At 35.2% G+C, this 19,624-nt stretch overlaps 1 protein-coding gene across 2 annotated transcripts in view; it reads left to right on the top strand.

Annotated features, from left to right (window-relative positions):
- ANKRD50 (ankyrin repeat domain 50) overlaps positions 1–11,658 on the top strand; it is a 41,589-nt gene extending 29,931 nt beyond the window's left edge. Inside the window, exons 4-5 of one of the 2 annotated variants that reach the window (XM_007446247.1) lie at positions 5,756–9,303; positions 10,967–11,658. In XM_007446247.1, the coding sequence (XP_007446309.1) occupies positions 5,756–9,300 (3,545 nt within the window). In that variant the 3' untranslated portion in view covers positions 9,301–9,303; positions 10,967–11,658. The remainder of the gene's footprint in view (positions 1–5,755; positions 9,304–10,966) is intronic. The other variant, XM_007446248.1, reaches the window with a different exon arrangement.
- The last annotated feature ends 7,966 nt before the right edge of the window (positions 11,659–19,624 follow it).

Raw genomic sequence — 19,624 nt, 5'->3', positions numbered from 1 at the left:
AAAAAAAAAAAAAAAAAAAAAAAAAAAAAAAAACAAGCCATAGAATAGTTTAAGATCATTTAATAGTACCTTTTTTTTTTTCAAGATTCTTTATCTGACATCTTAAGTAAAGGCTACGAGTATTTCATGCCATATTAGCTGCTTTTTATCTGTAGGGCTGCATTTTTTATGCTGATGTGTCCTGATCAGCTTATGATATTTCTTCTAACTAGATTGAGAGTAGTGAATATGCGTATTTAAAAATCAGTGGCAGTTTCTCTAAGACGTTTTTCTTGGTTTAAGAGGAGAGACAGAGTCAATAGCCACTCAGGATACCTCTTGCAGTAGATCCTTTTTTTTAACCCTTTTCTGATGTATGAGAAAACAGTCTATACAATGTATAGAAGTACCTGATCAGGTTATTTTCTTCCTTTACTTTTCTTGTTTCCCGACTCTACTTTTTTACTACCACAATAAAGTTGTGGTTACTCCTATTAGATTATGTAAAGCCCTTTTTTTCTTTGTGCTATGGGAAGTAAAAGGAGCATAAAACAAGGACCACTCACAGGATTTATAGTGTAATTGGAGAGATAATTAAGTTATTGGTTAATTAGCCATATCACTTGTAAATAGTTCTATACATTTTACAGAATGGTGAAACCCTACTAATTTGTTAAAATGGTTTCCTTTAACCAGATTTATTCCCTCTTTTAGATTCCCTTGCTACTAATAACAGCCCTTTTGATTTGATTTCCGTTATACTATTCTGTTCTGTTGTTATTGAAAATCTAGTTGATAAAAGTTGGGGGATTAACAGGATAACAGCTAATACTTAATGCAGCTCTTAGTATGTCAGGTCCAGATAAAGTTAAAGCCCCTTTTGGTCTATGGCATCCCATTTCTTTCCCTTCTTCATTTGAGACAACCAGTATTATTACTTTATTTTCTGTCCTTTCAACTCATATTTGTGTTCTGTATATTTTTACAGTTCACATAAATGAAACACTGCATACACCATCCTAGCTATTCCCATTTACTGGCTATGTGACCTTATGCAGCTTACCAATATGACCTGTGCCTCAGTGCCCTTATCTATAAAATGAGGATTACACATTCCTATTACTTTCCCCACAGAGTTTTTGTGAGTCTAAATGACAAATTACATGTGAAGCACTTAGAACAATGCCTAGTACATAATAAGTGCTTCATAAGTGTATTGCTGCTATTATTATCACTATATCCTTTTGTTTTATAGCATTGTTTTTGAGCCCTATTCCTATTACTACTTATAAACCCGGTTCATTGGTTTTAACTGCTGTATACTATTCCTTCCCATGAATAAATCTCCAATTTTTCCATTATCCTATTCATGGACATTTAATTATTTCAGTTTTTCATTATTACAAAAAATGCTTCATGAACGTACTCGAACACATCTTGTGCACGTGTGCTAAAGGTTTACATTACAAACCCAGACAGAATTACTAGAGAATAGAGTGTGTACATTTTGAGCTTTAGTTAATTTTGCCAAATTGCTATCTGGTGTGCTTGAAATAATTTATGCTCCTGCCAGCAACACATGAGATTTCCCCTTTTCTCTATATTTTTGTCAGTTCACATTTGTTATTTTCAGATCTGCATTTTCTGCTTTAGGGGCTTGCGCTTGATGTTCCCTCTGACTGGAATGACCTTCTCCTGAACTTCTTACTATCTTAACATTTCGATCTCTTCTCAAATACCAGTCTCCTGCAGGCTTCTTCATATTTTTCTATCCGATTTCTATTTTTGCCACCTCAACTACTTAGTCACACATTTTCCTTCTTATGTCTTATTACTGTTTAAAATTGTTTACATTTTACATTTGTTTTCTTACTTGGGGGGTCTCCTCCACTAAGATACAGCCTCCATAAGAACAGGAAATTTGCTTGTCTTGTCCACCACTGTTATCTCCTCAACATCTGGATCAGAGCTTGGAACAAAGCAAGTAAATGAATTTGTGTTTCTTTGAACTATGTCTTGGTGGAGAAAGCAGTGAACCAAGAAGGAATGAGGAACTGAATATGGTCTTGTTCTCTTACCATACTCCTCCTTATTAAAAATGCTGAGCTGTAATAAGCATCAGATCACATCTCTGTTGATGATAGGTTTGGAATTTGGGAGTAAACGTTGAAGAATATTACTAAAGTTATGAATACATATTTTCAGGTTGCTTTCCAGAAAGATATATGTCATATATTTCTACCTGAGAGTGTTGGTTTCTCAGAACTTCCACCAGTATTGAATTATATATTTTAATATTTGCAGATTTAGTGTGTGAAAAATAGTATCTCATTTTTTAAATTTATACTTCTTATTTATTATTGAATTCTTCCCCCTTATGTTTAATTTATCAATTTGTCTCTTTTTTTTCCTTTGAATTATTACTTTCTAACCTTTACCTAGGTTTCCTCCAGGAAGTTAGTAATATTCTTATTGATTATTAAGAGGGCTTTTATTTCATATTTTTTTATTCCTTGCAACTATTTTCTTCAGCTTTTTAAAACTGTAGTAATTCTTTTGAAGTCCCTTATATTCACTCTAATGTATTGTCCTTTACTATTGTATATTCTTATTTTTACATTTAGTGATTTTTATCCTTATAGTATATATCCTACCGAATGGTGTGAAATAAGACTCTTATCTGGATACTTTATCAAATTACAGATCTTCTCAGCACTGTTTATTAACTCCCTGTACCACTAGTTGTCAGTGCTTCTTTTATCTTAAGTGTAGGAATATGTGCATATATGTGTGTGTGTGTGTTATTGATGTATTTCTAAACCATCTGTCTGCTCTTCTAAAGTGTCTGTTGGCATTTTTATGCAACTGTCACATTGGTTTAATATTTTAAATTTTCTTGTACGGTTACTTCCCAGTCAGTCGTCCTTGCCATCAATATTCTAAAATATGTGTTTTTACTTTTATTCCACTAGATTGACTTGAACAGCTTTTTAAAAATTATAACTACTAATGATGTAAACAGAAAATTATTACATTTGGTTAAAATTTAGGAAAAGTTTGACATTTAAAATACGCTTTCCTTCTGTCCATGAACATAGCATTTTTTTCACTTATTAAAAATTTTTTTCAGCATTCCTTATGTCCTACATGTTTCTGTTTTCTACTGATGTTTTAATGAAATATATGGATTTTGAATTGAGATGTATGCATTCCAAATTAGAATTGGCAGGTGCAACTTATCTCACAGGCTTGACATAAGAAGTGTTATGTATGATAAGTACTGGAAGTGCTACTTTAAAAATAATTGACTCTCAATAATTGTTGATCTCTTATATTTCTTTCAGAACCAAACCAAGAACCAAACCTGTTACTGTGGAGGGTTAGTCTAGATTCTGTCTTAATTACCTCAAGTTTCAATCATGATATCTTAGTTACGTAGGTTTAAATTGCAGATATTTATTCATAATAGACAACATGACCTTTCATGCCAATCATTATCTACAAGATCACTTTGGAAACTTTAAAACACTGTACAATGTAAGGTGGTAGTTATTATTTTTTAAAATCCTTTTTATTAGCAACATGCCAGGTGTTTTCCAGCTTAAATTGTTTTAATGAATTTGTAAAGTCAAAAGCAAATGAACACACAAAAAAGGTTTGGAGGCAAGTTATCTCATATCACTGATAAATGTAGAATGTTATACACTTCTAGGCATGTTTTAAATTCTTCAGATCAGGAGTGTCTTTTTTCGTAATTAAAATTTATCATTTGAAATTAATTCTGTGAGACTAATCAGTTATATGTTTAATCAATCAATTGAATGTATGTAAATATATATAATTACAGATTCCATTTTATATAGATTTAGAGGTATGCAAATTTGTTATTTCTTCATGTGTCATTCTTGGTAGGTTGTGTTTTTCAATAAATTTGTCCATTTCATCTAAGTAATTCAAGATTAGTGTCACAAAACTGAATTTTTCAACTTTCTCTCCAAACCTGTTATTTGTCCTTTAGTGGTCTCTTTTTCTGTGCTTTTGGCCACACCACAAATGAATGTCAGCTTTGACTCCTGTTCTCTTTCCTTCTCCGCACTTACTAGCTCTACGCAATCTAGCTCTTATTAGTAATTTCCAGATCTAACTTTTATTTTTATCTGTTGCTGCTACTGCTTTGATTGTTGAGGTTTTCAGTGATTCTGTTTGGTTTTTTGAATTTTATTTTATTATTATGTTTTTATACAGCAGGTTCTTATTAGTTATCTGTTTTATACATATTGCTGTATATATGTCAGTCCCAATCTCCCAATTCATCCCACCACCACCACCCCTTTTTTAAAAAATTAATTAATTATTTACTTATTTTTTGTCTGCCTTGGGTCTTCGTTGCTGCGTGTGGGCTTTCTCTAGTTGTGGTGAGTGGGGGCTACTCTTCATTGAAGTGCGCGGGCTTCTCATTGCGGTGGCTTCTCTTGTTGTGGAGCACGGGCTCTAGGCACGCAGGCTTCAGTAGTTGTGGCACATGGGCTCTAGAGTGCAGGCTCAGTAGTTGTGGCGCATGGGCTTAGATGCTCCACGACATGTGGGATTTTCCCAGACCAGGGCTCGAACCCGTGTCCCCTGCATTGGCAGGCGGATTCTTAGCCACTGTGCCACCAGTGAAGTCCTAGTGATTCTTATGTAGACTTTATCACAGCCTCTATAAGAGGCTTTGCCTCTAGAGTTGACTCCACCTGTTCGTCTTTAGTGATGTTAGAATAGTCTTTCAGAATGCGGATCTGCCTTGGTCCTCACTGACTTCTCACCACAAAGTGAAAGTCTCATTTCCTCACATAGTACCTGGCATATAGTAGGTGATATATACATTTGTTTTATTCAATTGAGTAAGAGTATTTTACTCAGTATTAATTGACCGTCACTAATCTTTGCTGAATTTCTAGATTTATTCCTCTTAAGAGAGTTCATTCACTTAGCAGTTTTTTTCTTCTGGAAGATGAATTACACAGTTGTCTAATATATCCATGTCTATAAAACAGGATATCCTTTAAAGAACTGAAAGTGAGTTTTGAATAGCTGTAACTAGTATGGTTTTAGGTTGGTTTGAAGTTTATTAAGTTGCTTCATTTTCACAGTGCTGAAATTTTGTTAGCACAATTTGACCAAGTTGCATCTTCAGATTCAAGCTGTTTATTGACAATCTAAGATTTAAGTATTTTAATTTGGTAACATGTAAAATAATGTAATTTAAAGGCAGTGACAGGTGATATTCTAACTGTATGCAATTATTCAATTTCATAATTAAGACTAGTGTACCTTAAGTTATGTGGATAGAAATATGTAAATTTTTCACATGGAAAAGATCAGCTTATAAAAACAACCAAACCTTATTTATGTCTCCTGCAACTTTTTTCCTAATCATTTGGGGGATCAGAAAATCCTCCCGATGTGCTTGGCTATGTATGTAACATGTCTAACGCTCATTTAGTATCTCTTATCATGGAAGCTGAGAGGAGCACTGAGCCACTAAACGAATAAGAAATAGTTCCATTTGTGGACAGGAAAATGAAATCGTTTATCTGCCATCAGTGTGTTTTTCCAGAAGAAAAAGAAAACTGACTCATATACTTCTAGGTATCTGTTGACTGGTTTATTAGTATTAATTGACTTATTATTGATTTGTTTGCTTCTCAGTTTGTCACATGTTGAAGACATTCTCTTTGACTATATGGCAACTTTGATAATCATTTTCAATTGACATCTACTTTTTTGTCCTTAGGTTTTCGAAAAATAAGTTTAGATGACCTTCGGAAGGCATATATCGTTAAGGATGTTCAGCAATACATTCTTCATCGCTTAGATCAAGAAGAAGCTTTGCGACAACACCTCACAAAAGAAACTGCCGAGATGTTAAATCAACTGCACATTAAGAGCAGTGGATGCTTTCTTTATCTAGAACGAGTTCTTGATGGAGTTGTAGAAAATTTTATTATGTTAAGAGAGATTCGTGACATCCCAGGAACTCTAAATGGTCTGTATCTCTGGCTGTGTCAGAGACTTTTTGTAAGAAAACAGTTTGCAAAGGTTCAGCCTATTTTGAATGTGATTCTTGCAGCCTGCCGACCTCTGACCATAACGGAATTATATCATGCAGTATGGACCAAAAGTATGTCATTAAGCTTGGAAGACTTTCAGCGCAAGTTAGATGTCCTCTCCAAACTTCTTGTTGATGGACTAGGAGATACTAAGATACTGTTTCACTATAGTTTTGCAGAGTGGCTTCTGGATGTGAAACACTGCACTCAGAAGTATTTATGTAATGCAGCAGAAGGACACCGAATGTTGGCTATGAGTTATACCTGTCAAGCCAAGAATTTAACACCATTGGAAGCACAAGAATTTGCATTGCACTTAATTAATTCAAACTTACAGTTAGAGACAGCTGAGTTAGCTCTGTGGATGATATGGAATGGTACACCTGTCAGAGACTCCCTGTCTACCCTAATACCCAAGGAGCAAGAAGTGCTACAGCTGTTGGTGAAAGCTGGTGCTCATGTCAACAGTGAAGATGATCGCACATCATGCATAGTCCGACAAGCCTTAGAAAGAGAGGATTCCATTCGGACATTATTAGATAATGGAGCATCAGTAAATCAGTGTGATTCAAATGGGAGAACATTACTGGCTAATGCTGCTTACAGTGGCAACCTTGATGTAGTGAATTTACTCGTCTCTAGGGGAGCAGATTTAGAGATAGAAGATGCTCATGGGCACACACCACTTACCCTAGCTGCTAGACAAGGACATACCAAGGTGGTTAATTGTTTGATTGGTTGTGGAGCAAATATTAATCATACTGATCAGGATGGCTGGACAGCATTAAGATCCGCTGCTTGGGGTGGTCATACGGAGGTCGTTTCTGCACTACTATATGCTGGCGTCAAAGTGGATTGTGCAGATGCTGATAGCCGAACAGCTTTGAGAGCAGCAGCCTGGGGAGGACATGAGGATATTGTACTTAACTTGCTACAACATGGTGCTGAAGTCAACAAAGCTGATAATGAAGGTCGAACTGCTTTGATAGCAGCAGCCTACATGGGACATAGAGAGATTGTGGAACACCTACTGGACCACGGAGCAGAAGTGAATCATGAGGATGTCGATGGCAGGACTGCACTCTCTGTGGCTGCACTTTGTGTTCCTGCAAGTAAAGGACATGCATCGGTTGTTAGCCTTTTAATCGATCGAGGTGCTGAAGTGGATCATTGTGATAAAGATGGCATGACTCCACTGCTGGTGGCTGCCTATGAAGGACACGTCGATGTGGTTGACTTGCTTCTAGAGGGGGGAGCAGATGTCGACCACACAGATAACAATGGTCGTACACCCTTGTTAGCAGCAGCTTCTATGGGTCATGCTTCGGTTGTAAACACACTTCTGTTTTGGGGTGCAGCTGTGGACAGCATTGACAGTGAAGGGAGGACAGTCCTCAGCATAGCTTCAGCCCAAGGAAATGTTGAAGTTGTACGTACGCTACTGGATAGGGGGTTAGATGAAAATCACAGGGATGATGCTGGATGGACACCTTTGCACATGGCAGCTTTTGAAGGCCACAGATTAATATGTGAAGCACTTATTGAACAAGGTGCTAGAACAAATGAAATCGATAATGATGGGCGGATACCTTTCATATTAGCTTCGCAAGAGGGTCATTATGATTGTGTTCAAGTATTATTGGAAAACAAATCCAACATTGATCACAGAGGTTATGATGGAAGAAATGCACTGCGGGTTGCTGCATTAGAAGGACACAGGGACATTGTTGAATTACTTTTTAGCCACGGAGCTGATGTGAACTACAAAGATGCTGATGGTAGGCCTACACTTTATATTTTGGCCTTAGAAAACCAACTTACAATGGCTGAATATTTTTTAGAAAATGGTGCAAATGTAGAAGCAGGTGATGCTGAAGGAAGGACAGCACTTCATGTTTCCTGCTGGCAAGGCCATTTGGAAATGGTGCAGGTTCTGATCACCTACCATGCTGACGTCAACGCTGCAGACAATGAAAAGCGCTCTGCTCTGCAGTCTGCAGCCTGGCAGGGCCATGTAAAAGTGGTGCAGCTTCTGATCGAGCATGGCGCCATGGTGGACCATACCTGTAATCAAGGTGCAACTGCGCTCTGCATTGCGGCCCAGGAAGGGCACATTGATGTTGTGCAGGTTTTATTAGAGCATGGTGCTGATCCAAACCATGCTGATCAATTTGGACGCACTGCTATGCGTGTTGCAGCCAAAAATGGACATTCTCAAATAATTAAGTTATTAGAAAAATATGGTGCATCCAGTTTGAATGGCTGTTCTCCATCCCCTGTCCACACAATGGAGCAAAAGCCTCTACAGTCAGTGTCTTCAAAAATGCAGTCATTAACAATTAAATCAAATAGCTCTGGCAGTACGGGTGGAGGGGACGTGCAGCCTTCACTGCGCGGGTTACCGAACGGGCCAGCTCACGCATTCAGTTCTCCTTCAGAATCGCCGGACTCGACAGTTGATCGGCAGAAGTCGTCATTGTCAAATAATTCCCTGAAAAGCTCAAAAAATTCATCTTTGAGAACTACTTCATCTACAGCAACGGCTCAAACGGTGCCAATTGACAGCTTTCACAGCTTGTCATTTACAGAACAAATTCAGCAGCATTCGTTGCCGCGCAGTAGAAGTCGACAGTCAATTGTTTCCCCATCTTCCACAACACAGTCCTTGGGACAGAGCCATCATTCACCGAGCAGTGAGTTTGAGTGGAGTCAAGTAAAGCCCAGTTTGAAGTCAACTAAAACAAATAAAGGGGGGAAATCAGAAAATGCCAACAAATCTGGGTCAGCTGGGAAAAAAGCTAAACAAAATAATTCTTCACAGCCAAAGGTTCTAGAATATGAAATGACTCAGTTTGATAAAAGAGGACCTACAGCCAAATCTGGGACTAGTGCACCATCTAAACAGATGCCAGCAGAATCGCAGTGCAAAATTATACCTTCAGCTCAGCAAGAAATCGGTCGATCACAACAGCAGTTTCTTATTCACCAACAAAGTGGGGAACAGAAGAAGAGAAACGGAATAATGACAAATCCAAATTATCATCTTCAGAGCAACCAGGTTTTTCTTGGTAGGGTTTCAGTCCCACGAACAGTACAGGATAGAGGGCATCAGGAAGTGCTGGAAGGATATCCTTCCTCGGAGACGGAATTAAGCCTTAAACAAGCCCTGAAGCTTCAGATTGAGGGTTCTGACCCAAGCTTCAACTATAAAAAGGAAACACCATTATAAAAGGTAACATTTCATCAACATAAAGAATAAATGTCCAAAGTGTAGTTCCCTCTACTTAGAATACTCTTCCCTAATCCACACGGCCACCTCATCACTATTCCTGTCGTCTTCTCAGCAAGGCCCTCCCTCGTCACTCTTTGGAATTTGAATTCTCCCACCTCCAGCACTCCCTTTCCCCCTTTCCTGCTTTACATTAGCCACAGTACTTACTATTTAACATGCTTTATATATATATATATTTTTTTTTTTCTTGCGTTATGCGGGCCTCTCACTGTTGTGGCCTCTCCCATTTGCGGAGCACAGGCTCCGGACGCGCAGGCTCAGTGGCCATGGCTCACGGGCCCAGCCGCTCCGCGGCATAACATGCTTTATATATTTTACTAATTATGTTTATTATTTGTCTCCTCTCTACTGAAATGTAAGCTTTGTGAGAGTAGGGATTTTTATCTCTTTGCTTCACCACTGTATTCCAGGTACTTGGAATACTGCTTGGACCTATAGTAGTTTCTCAGTAGAAATGTGTTGAGTAAGGGAATGAATGAGTGGGTGAATGAATATGCTATTTATGGATCTCAGATTAAGAATTCCTTCCTATACAGTCATTTCCCCTCTTAAAAGTTCTCTGATGGTAACAGAGGCAGGGGCTATTTCAGTAATATTCCCTTTTGGGTTTGAATAAGGTAGTGTATATAGTGCTTAGTAGGTAGTTAGTGAATGTTAATTTCCTTCCTTTTTCCACCCTGGAAGAAATAAAAGATTTAATCATGAAAGGTAATTTTTATTCTGACAGATCCCTTAAGAATCTTCCAAGTAAAATTTACATATATCAAGAATAGGTGTGGAAAGATGATAAACGGATGTATTGGCAAGAGGGTATTTAAGACCCAGTATATTTAGACGTAAGAATTAAATGTTGAAACCTCAAAGTTATATTTATTAAATAAAAACATTTTTTTTTCTCCTTTCCACTACAGTGGATGCTACAGTAATTACAGAGGGGAAGTTAATGGGAAAACAGATGCATAATTTTATATTATGGATACTTTTTCTGAAGTACATTTCTCATATTTGGGATAAATTCAGATTTCACTAGGAATTTTTGCTAACTTATACTACAATTATATTTATCCCACTTTGCTTAATCATTTTTCATCCTCTAACAAAACTGTACTCTTTCTTTAACAAACTTGAAATCTTTCTTTTGCTTTTTTGTCTTTGGAGATAAATTTTTAGGGATGTTTTAGGTAAAACATTATTATAAATACATTTCCTATACCTCCTAATAATAAACACCCTTCACTGTGAATCTACAGACAACTAGTCAAATCTCATTCAACAATAATTTGTCTAAAAGTAGTTGATACATTCTCCAATGTGATTTATTTTAAAAATATTTAGTTCTGATGGTACAGCCCTCCAACTCATTCTATCTTTTGTAAAGGTTAGGTGTAGATATATATTATACAGTAAAACATATGAATTAAGGTAAACACTTTGTGGGATCTTTAAAAGTGATTTATACGTTAAATAATGAATCTCTAAAAGGTCTACTTTTGTGCTTTACATAGTAAATATATGTATATACTTTTGTAGGGTTTTAAAACTAGATGTAGTTAGATAATAAGTATAATATAGAAATTAATTTTTTTTTTAACTTTTGCATTAGTTTCCTATTCTGTGAAACAGAAGACATTGTGATTGGAGTGATTCTTCAGCTACTGGATGAAAACATAAAATGCCTGTTGATTTGCTGAAAAAAAAAAAAAAAAAATGAAGAATGTGATATCTGCAGTACAGTTACCTTGAATACTGTAACGTGCCTAAATAGTAAGGCTGCCTTCTCAGTGTAACCCTCTGTACTTAAAAAATTTCATTTTGTGTGCTTTGTATTAACTACCCAAGAGTAAGCACTTTTTTTTTTTTAAATGCAGATACATACTGCAGTTCCTTGATAAAAGCTGAAAAAGATTTTGAGTAAAGTATTTTAAGTTAAGATTTGATAAATGTGCATGTGCCATGATCAAATATATATGAAAAGGCAGTGTTCTTTGTATTTATTTTTTTCTTTCTGTTGCAAACAAAACTTAAGCATACTGTTTCAGTTGTATTTGCCTTGTTGTAGTGTATGGCTTGTTTCCTGTATCCTTAAAAATGTCACTCAATAAAATAAATCATACAACTATTTTACGTTCACTACACCTTCAGCACTGTTTAAAAATGTGTTTCTATTTAATGCCACATCGAGGTGAAAAAAGTTTCATGAAAGATTTTTAAAATGTCTAGTATTTTAGGGATCTGCTCTAAGTAGTTTATATTTGGATTTCCCAGTAGAATCCTCCTAATCTTCGGCTAGAAGTGTCAAAAAAAAAAAGAAAAAAGGAAAAGAAAAGGAAAAAGAAAGAAAAGAAAACTCACACACACACAGCCTATAGGCAGAATAAAGTTCTGCTTCATTCACTGGGATGCAGTTTCACCTTCCACTCACTTGTCATTCCACCTCCAAGAAGACAGATGATCATTCCTGAGGCATGAAAATTCTCAGGGACAGAGCCAGGCCTCAGTGGCATGTGTGTAGAGGGAGATGCACCTGTCTATCTGAGGGTAGATATTTGATCCCTGAACAATTCATTGACTACCCTTTCTCTCTCCCATCCAGTTAAATAAAATATCTACCGCTGTAAATTGTGATGGTAGCTTCTCTCTCAGTTGTTTCTATTTTGTAAATCACTGCATGACCAAAATAGCCCCCACTCAAAATCAATTGGATCAATTTTAGTGATTCGTTGGATGAATATTCTTGATGAATATAATACGTGTTTTCCTTCACTGATGACACCACTAACCTATCGGCCATAGCACAGGTGTATTTTTTTTTTTTACTGCTATTTGATAAATGGTAGTGATGGATTTGCACTTTTCTGTACACATGCTCTTTCCTGTTTTTCTCTTTGGACAATCGCTTCCAGAATGATGGATGCCAGGGTTAAGGGTGAAGTCTGTAACCAAGGAAAACAAAGTTGACCGCTCAAATGAGCATGTGACCCAGAGCTTTAGCCTCCTGGGTGGACTCTAAACCAGTTGAGCTAGCTTAGTGGGTTGTGTGCATGTCTGGAAAGATTAAAATTTATTGTTTAGAAACCAAGGTTGTAGGTTTGATCTTTGAAAAAGCCCTGGGATCTTACAAAACCCAGAAATTCTGTTCTTTCTATGGGCATAAGGAGGAATAAGGGAAGAGAATTTGGAGATTCAGCACAAAACCATTGCTACTACTGGAAAAAATCTTTAGAAAATGTCTTAGTAACTGAGGTCAGTAATGTCATCTTCATATACGAAGGACATATACATGATACATTGTTCACAGAAATAGAAATGTATAGTTGGTTGTGATAAATGTTTCACTTGATCTTCCTATAAGGCTTTTATTTTTGCTTCTGTTTTTTAAAGTCAGCAAAACTTACGTGTTTATGTCATCAGTAAGTCATAATCAAGAATAGGAGATAAGTTGATAAGTTCAATTAATATTAAGGTGACATGGCAATATTGATAACTCGAATGTGAATGTTTCAAGTATTGAATTTTTGTCCCTATGGGACATTTATTAAATACGCTTAATAGGACTCTTGCAAAGTAGCCTTAAAAGTGTTAATGATTCTGTTAATAAATATGAACACATCCTATTATTATAACCAACTTTACTCATATCTCAAATACAGTACATTTATGTAATTTTAGAAGATGAAGCTCCAATTTCTTATTAGGTGTATTTTTCTTTAGAAAGAGAACCCTGAAAGCTGCCAGTTTTTCTAGTAAACCTTGAATTATTGGAATTGTATTTATTTAATTTTATTGTTTTTACAAAAATGCACCTTGTGGCCAAAGGGCAAAGTTATGACTCATTACATAAGGGATTTATGTTTTCTGAAGAGCTAAATGTTTTCATATCCATACTATATACACTTGAAACAGTTGGTAGGAAGAGAACCTGTTGGAAAAATATGATTTTCAAAAGTAAATATTCCTCTGGATGTTTTTATATTAATTAAGCTTTGGAATAGAACAGCAATGGCTTTCCGTTAGAATATGGATGAAAAGGGGGCTGAAGATGCCCTGCTTTGCTTATTTGTTTCTGTGGGGATTTATTTAATACCATGACCGACAATAGCTTCTGCTTCACTAAGAGAGTAAAAATAGTCCCACAAATATAAAACTCCTAAATAGCTATTTTTTAAATAAAAATGTTTAAATTTTGTAAATCACTTGATGCCACAACACAACCATGATGCCATGTGCTTATAACAGTTTTATACCATTCCATGTGTGCTTCCCTAACAGTCATGAGTTGATAATCAAGGAAGTGATAAAAAATACAGCAATGAAAAATAAAATCTCCATGTTTGTAGGAAAGGTTGTGGAAGGAAAACTGACCAGAACTCAGTATGTCCTGCAAAGTACAGCCAGTTACATCATGTCCTTCACCCTCATCCCCATGCCTACTGGGATCCTCACCAATAATAGTTCACTGATTAAAAAAACAGGAGTAAGTACTTTTTCCAATGTTGTTTGCCTATGCAAATGTTTGTTTACTTTAATGTCCTCCACTTACAATTCTCAGCAAATGTAGTTTCAGACAAATGCTTTTTCTTTTTTCATTTTTCCCTTGGTTTGGGGTATGTAAATAGCCTAAAATGTACATTGAATTTCACATTGTAAAAGTTTTATTTTATTCCTTGTATTATATTAAGCAAAAATCCCTATGTATATGAAAGTGCATAATAAATATATTTGCTTTACAGAGGATATCTTGTTTTAATTTTATCCTTGAACCAACAGAACATCCATGTGATTGGAGTGATTCTTACGTGCTTGCAGTAAAAACAACTGCTAGTTGTTTAAGTTAACTTCTTTTAAGTACATACTGAGCAAATGAATTTTGGAAACATTTCATAAAGAAATGAGATATAAAACCTTTCAAAGGAAGGTAGAAAAACAAAAAGATCTAGCCTTAGTATCTTCCTAAAGTTTCTATAAGGACTTAATATTCTCCTCCCACCCCCAAGAACATACTGTATCTCACCATGTCAGGTTTCCTGCCTCTGAAATTGCAGTAATCCAATAAATTGTGTGCATGTGTGTGTGCTCCTTGATCCTCAGAATATCACGGGCATCTTAAATTTGATATTTTGGGGTTTTATTGCAAACAATGGTCATTCATTTTCTAAATAATTTTCTATGTATTCTTCACTCAGTAAACTTAAGTCACTTCTTCAAGACCTTCTGCTTCTTCCACCGGAACACAGTATTGTGCGTGTGTGTGTGTGTCTGTACTCCACAGAGGTTTCTAAAAGGGCCAACAAGGCATGTTCTGTTAGGTAATTTTACAATAATTACAGGGTTCTATAGTCATTACCTCACATTCTTTATAAAATTGTTGGAATAATAAAAGTCTTACTCTAAAAATTTTTAATAATTTTTTTTTAAACACAAGTGGGTGATGTACATAGAGGAATTTTAAAACAGACTGGTTGACTAAATAAACTTACATGGAATTTTCTAGCTGGTGGTCCAAGGAAATACACTGGGAACTTGGCAATGACTAATGTTTTCACTCCTTTGCCCTAACGGTTGGAGGGAATCCAACTAATAGTAGTGAGATACATATCAAAGGCATAGATTCCCTAATTTATGGGAAAATTTTATTCATCATGCAAATATATACACTAATCTCATCTTTAAGATAGGGTCTCTGCTTGCTTGTTTTGCTAATATAGTAAAATTAGAATTATCCAATATTAAAATGGAGTCATTTGAAATTTACTGCATATTTAGGTTTCTACTTTTAAATACACACTGTCGTTGCCACACTGGCAAAATTTAGCTACATTCTAATGACCATATTCTTAGAAGAATATATTTTTAGTGTTTAGAAAAAGCCCCTGTGTACATCTAGCTTTCTACTTATTCTTGTTCTAAATTGATACAAAGGTATGTCCCAAAAGAACTGATGCTGCAATTTTAATGAGTGTCTGTTACTCCTATTTTGTTTGTAAACTTAGGTTAAAATATACACAGGAAGAAACACAAATCCTAAGTTCCTGTCCTATACATTTTTATAAAGTGAACAGACCTGTTTAACCATCGCCCTGATCAAGAAGTAGGCCATAATCATACTCTCAGAAACCTCCCTTGCCACTTCCTAGACATTACCCCCAACAAAGAAAACCACTATTCTGCCTTTCTTCACAATAGATTAGTATTGACTATTTATTTAAGCTTCATAGAAATGGAATCAAGCAATATGTCCTTTTTGTGCTATTTTCTTTGCCTTAATGTTATGTTTCTAAAATTTATCCACACTATGTGTAACAATGGTGTACCTCTTTTCATTGCCATAGTATTGTTTGTCTTTTAAAACTGTTGTATAATATTGCATTGTGTGAATTTACCATACTTTCAAAAATCCATTTTACTACTAATGGGTATTTGGATTGTTTTGGTTTGGGGCTCTTGGAAATTCTGCAGGCAGTTACATTTTTGTGCGTATTTTTGGTGTCCATATGTATACATTTCTTTTTCATGATGAGTGAAATTACTGCGTCTTATGGTATGTGTATGATTAGCTTTAATAATGTCAAACAATTTTCCCAAGTGATTGTATCAATTTCTACACACATCAGCCATATACAATAGCCTCTTATTGCTCTACATCCTTGTCAATACTTGGTATTGTTTAATTTTCATCTTTTTTCTTTTCTCTTTTTTTTGTCATTCTGTTTGTGTTCTAGTATTGCATTTGAGGTTTGAATTTGCATTTCCCAGATGCCTAAAGAAATTAGACATTTTACATATGATTTTTGTCTATTCGTATATGCTGACTTGTGAAGAAATTTGCCCTTTTTCCCCCTTGGGTTTCTTGGTTCTTAGAAATTCTTTTATGTTTTGGATATAAATCCTTGTTATAATATATACAATGCAGATATCTTCTCTGATTCTGTGCTTTGCCCTTTCACTCTCATAATGGCATGTTTTAATAGAGGTTCTTATTTAATATTTTTTAGAAGTTAATGCTTTTTTGTGTCCTATTGTATAAATATTTGCCTGGCCCAAGGTCATGATGATAGTGTCCTATGTTTTCTTCTAATAGGTTTTTGTTTTACCTTGATGAATTATCAAATTAATCCAGCATTATCTATTTCTCATTGTATTTTAGTATCATTTTGTCATAAATCATGTATTCTTATATGGGTGGATCTTTTTTGTCCATCCTTGAGCCAATATCAGACACATTTAATTACTGTGGCTTTAGAAGTTTTAATATCTAGTAGTGTGAATCCTCCCACTCTTTTCTTCAAGATTGCCATGGCTCTTCTTAGCACTGTTTTGCGTTTCCACAGAACTTTTAAAATCAGCTTCTCAGTTGTCATTTCAAAAAGAAACTTGCCAAGAGATTTCGACTGAGATTGCATTGAATCTGCAGATCAGTTTGGAGCTGGGTGAATTGATCTGTTTATACATTTAGTCTTCCAATCAATGAACTTGTGTATCTTTCATTATTTTCAGTAATGTCTCTTAGTTTTCTGTGTAGAGGTATGTGCATCTATTAGATGTATTCCTAGATAATTTGTTGCTCATTGATGCTGTTGTAAATGGTATTTTTATTTCATTTTCTATTTGTTATATATAGAAATCGTTTCAGTATATTGATCATGTATTCATAAGTCTTGCTGAATTTTTTAATGTGAGGTATAACTTACAAACAATAAAATTCATCCTTTTTAAGGATAGTTTGATGAGTTTTGATACAATGTATACAATATCAACACCACCACAATTGAGATATAGAATATTTCCATCACTTCATAAAGTTCCTTTGTACATGCCCTTTGGAAATCAATTCTCTCTTCTCACCCCCACCCTCTGACAACCACTGGTCTGATTTCTTAATAGTTTTGCCTTTTTAGAAATATCTTATTTGCATTTAGATATTTGTGTCAACATATGATTTCATTTGTCTTGGGTAAATATCTAGGGGTGGGATTGCTGAGTCGCAAGGTACGTATACCTTCACATTTATAAGAAATTAATGAAACCCTTTACAAGGTGGCTCTACCATTTTGCATTCTCGCCCACAGTGGATGAGATTTCCAGTGTCTCCACATTTTCACCCACACTTGGAATTGTCAGTCTTTTTAATTGAAATTGTCATTGAGATGACTGTAGCCTTACATGCGGTTGTAAGAAATAATAGATACCCTATGTACCCTTTCTCTAATTTCCTCACATGGTAGCATCTGAGGAAACTACAGAACAATATCACAGGCAAGATATTATCATTGATAAGATCCACTAATCTTATTCCAGTTTCCGTTTTACCTGTTCTCGTGTGTGTGTGCATGCACGCACCCATGCGCACATTTAGTTCCATTCAGTTTTATCATTTGTGTATGTTCCTGTATCCAACACAACAGTCAAAATACAAAACAGTTCCGTGCCTACAAGGATCCCTTGTGTTGCTTTCATAACTACACTCACCTGCTTCCTATCCAGCCCCTCCATTCTTAATTCCTGGCAACCACTAATCCAGTCTCCACTTTCATAATTTTATTATTTCAAAATTGTTAAATAAATAGAATCATAGCGTATGTAATGTTTTTGGCTTGGCTTTTCTCACTCAGCAGAGTTCCCTTGAGGTTTATCTAAGTTGTGTGTGTCAGTAGTTGTTTTTCCTTTTACTGCTGAATATTTCATGGTGTGTACATGCCACAGTTTAGTTGACGATTCACCCATTGATTGGCATGTGGACTGTTTCCAGTTTTGAGCTGTTATGAATAAAGCTGCTATCAATATTTGTGTACAGATTTTTTTGTGAATATAAGGTTTCATTTCTCTAGAATAAATGCCCAGACTTCAATTGCTGAGTCACATGGTAATTGCATGTTTAATTTTATAAGAAACAGCCACACTTTTCCAGAGTAACTATATCATTTTACATTTTCATCAGCAATGTGCGAGTGCTCCAATTTCCTCACATCCTTGCCAGAATTTGTTGTCACTGTTTTTTATTTCAGCCATTCCGATAAATATATAGTAGTAGCTCATGTTTCAATTTGAATTTCTCTAATGACTAATGATGTGGAACATCTCTTCATGTGTCTATTTGCCATCTATATACTGTTCAGTGAAATGTTTGTGTTGTTTGCCTATTTTCCAGTTGGATTTTTGGGGTTTTTTTAATGTAGAGTTTTTAGAGTTTTTTATTTATTCTAGATACTAATCCTTTGTCAGATACATGGTTTGCAATATTTTCTCACAGTCAGTAGCTTGTCTTCATTTTTTTCATATAATCTTTTACAGAGCAAAAGTTTTAAATTTTGGTGCACTCCAATTTATCAATTTTTTTTGTTATGGATTGTGCTTTTTCTGTCAAATCTAAGAACTCTTTTCTTAGCCCTAGACCCCGAAGACTTTTGTCCTTTTTTTCTAAATGTTTTACAGTTTTTACATTTTACATTTAGGTTTAGGTTGAGTTCATTTTTTTTTTTTTTTTTGGCTATGAAAGTCCAATTACTTCAGCAACTTTTGTTGAAAAGTTTATTCTTCCTTCACTGATTTGCTTTGGCACCTTTGTCAAAAATCAGTTCAGCATCTTTGTGTGGGTCTATTTCTGGGTTCTCTATTCTGTTCTTTTGATTGAATTGTGTCAATTTGATTGAATTCAATTTGATTGAGTTTGATTTTGTGTCTCTTACTCTGCCCATACTGCTCTATCTTGATTGCAGTAGATATATAGTAAGCCTTAATATAAAGTATCATGATTCCTCCCATATTACTTTTTTCAGATTTTCTAGGGCCTCTGCCTCTCAGTGGAAATTTTAGCTAGTCTAGAGCTAAGTAAATTTATTTAGATCTTTGATTTCTTTCATCAGCTTTTGTAATTTTTCATTTACAGATCCTGTAAATGTTGTGTTAAGTATATATCTAAGTAATTCATGTTCTTTGAAGCAATTATAGATTGAGCTTTTAATTTCAGTTTACACATGTTCTTTGTTAGTGTACTAATTTTTATGGGTAACCTTGCAGAATTCACTCGTTTTTATTTAAGTGAATTTAACAAGGTCAGTACACAAACACAAAAATACTATTTATACTAGCAACAAACTGGAAAAAGAAAATTAAAAAATACTATTTACAAAAGCATCAGAAAAAAATTGAAATACTTAGGGATAAATTTAACAAAATATGTACAACAAATATACACTGAAAACTACAAAACATTGCTGAGAGAAATAGAGTGATATATTGTCTTCATGAATCAGAGAACTCAATA

The sequence above is a fragment of the Lipotes vexillifer genome, unplaced genomic scaffold (assembly GCF_000442215.2).
Source record: "Lipotes vexillifer unplaced genomic scaffold, Lipotes_vexillifer_v1.1 scaffold159, whole genome shotgun sequence".
Lineage (NCBI taxonomy): Eukaryota > Metazoa > Chordata > Mammalia > Artiodactyla > Lipotidae > Lipotes > Lipotes vexillifer.
Note: the sequence above shows the minus strand (reverse complement) of the source record. Positions and strands in the feature narration are given on the sequence as shown.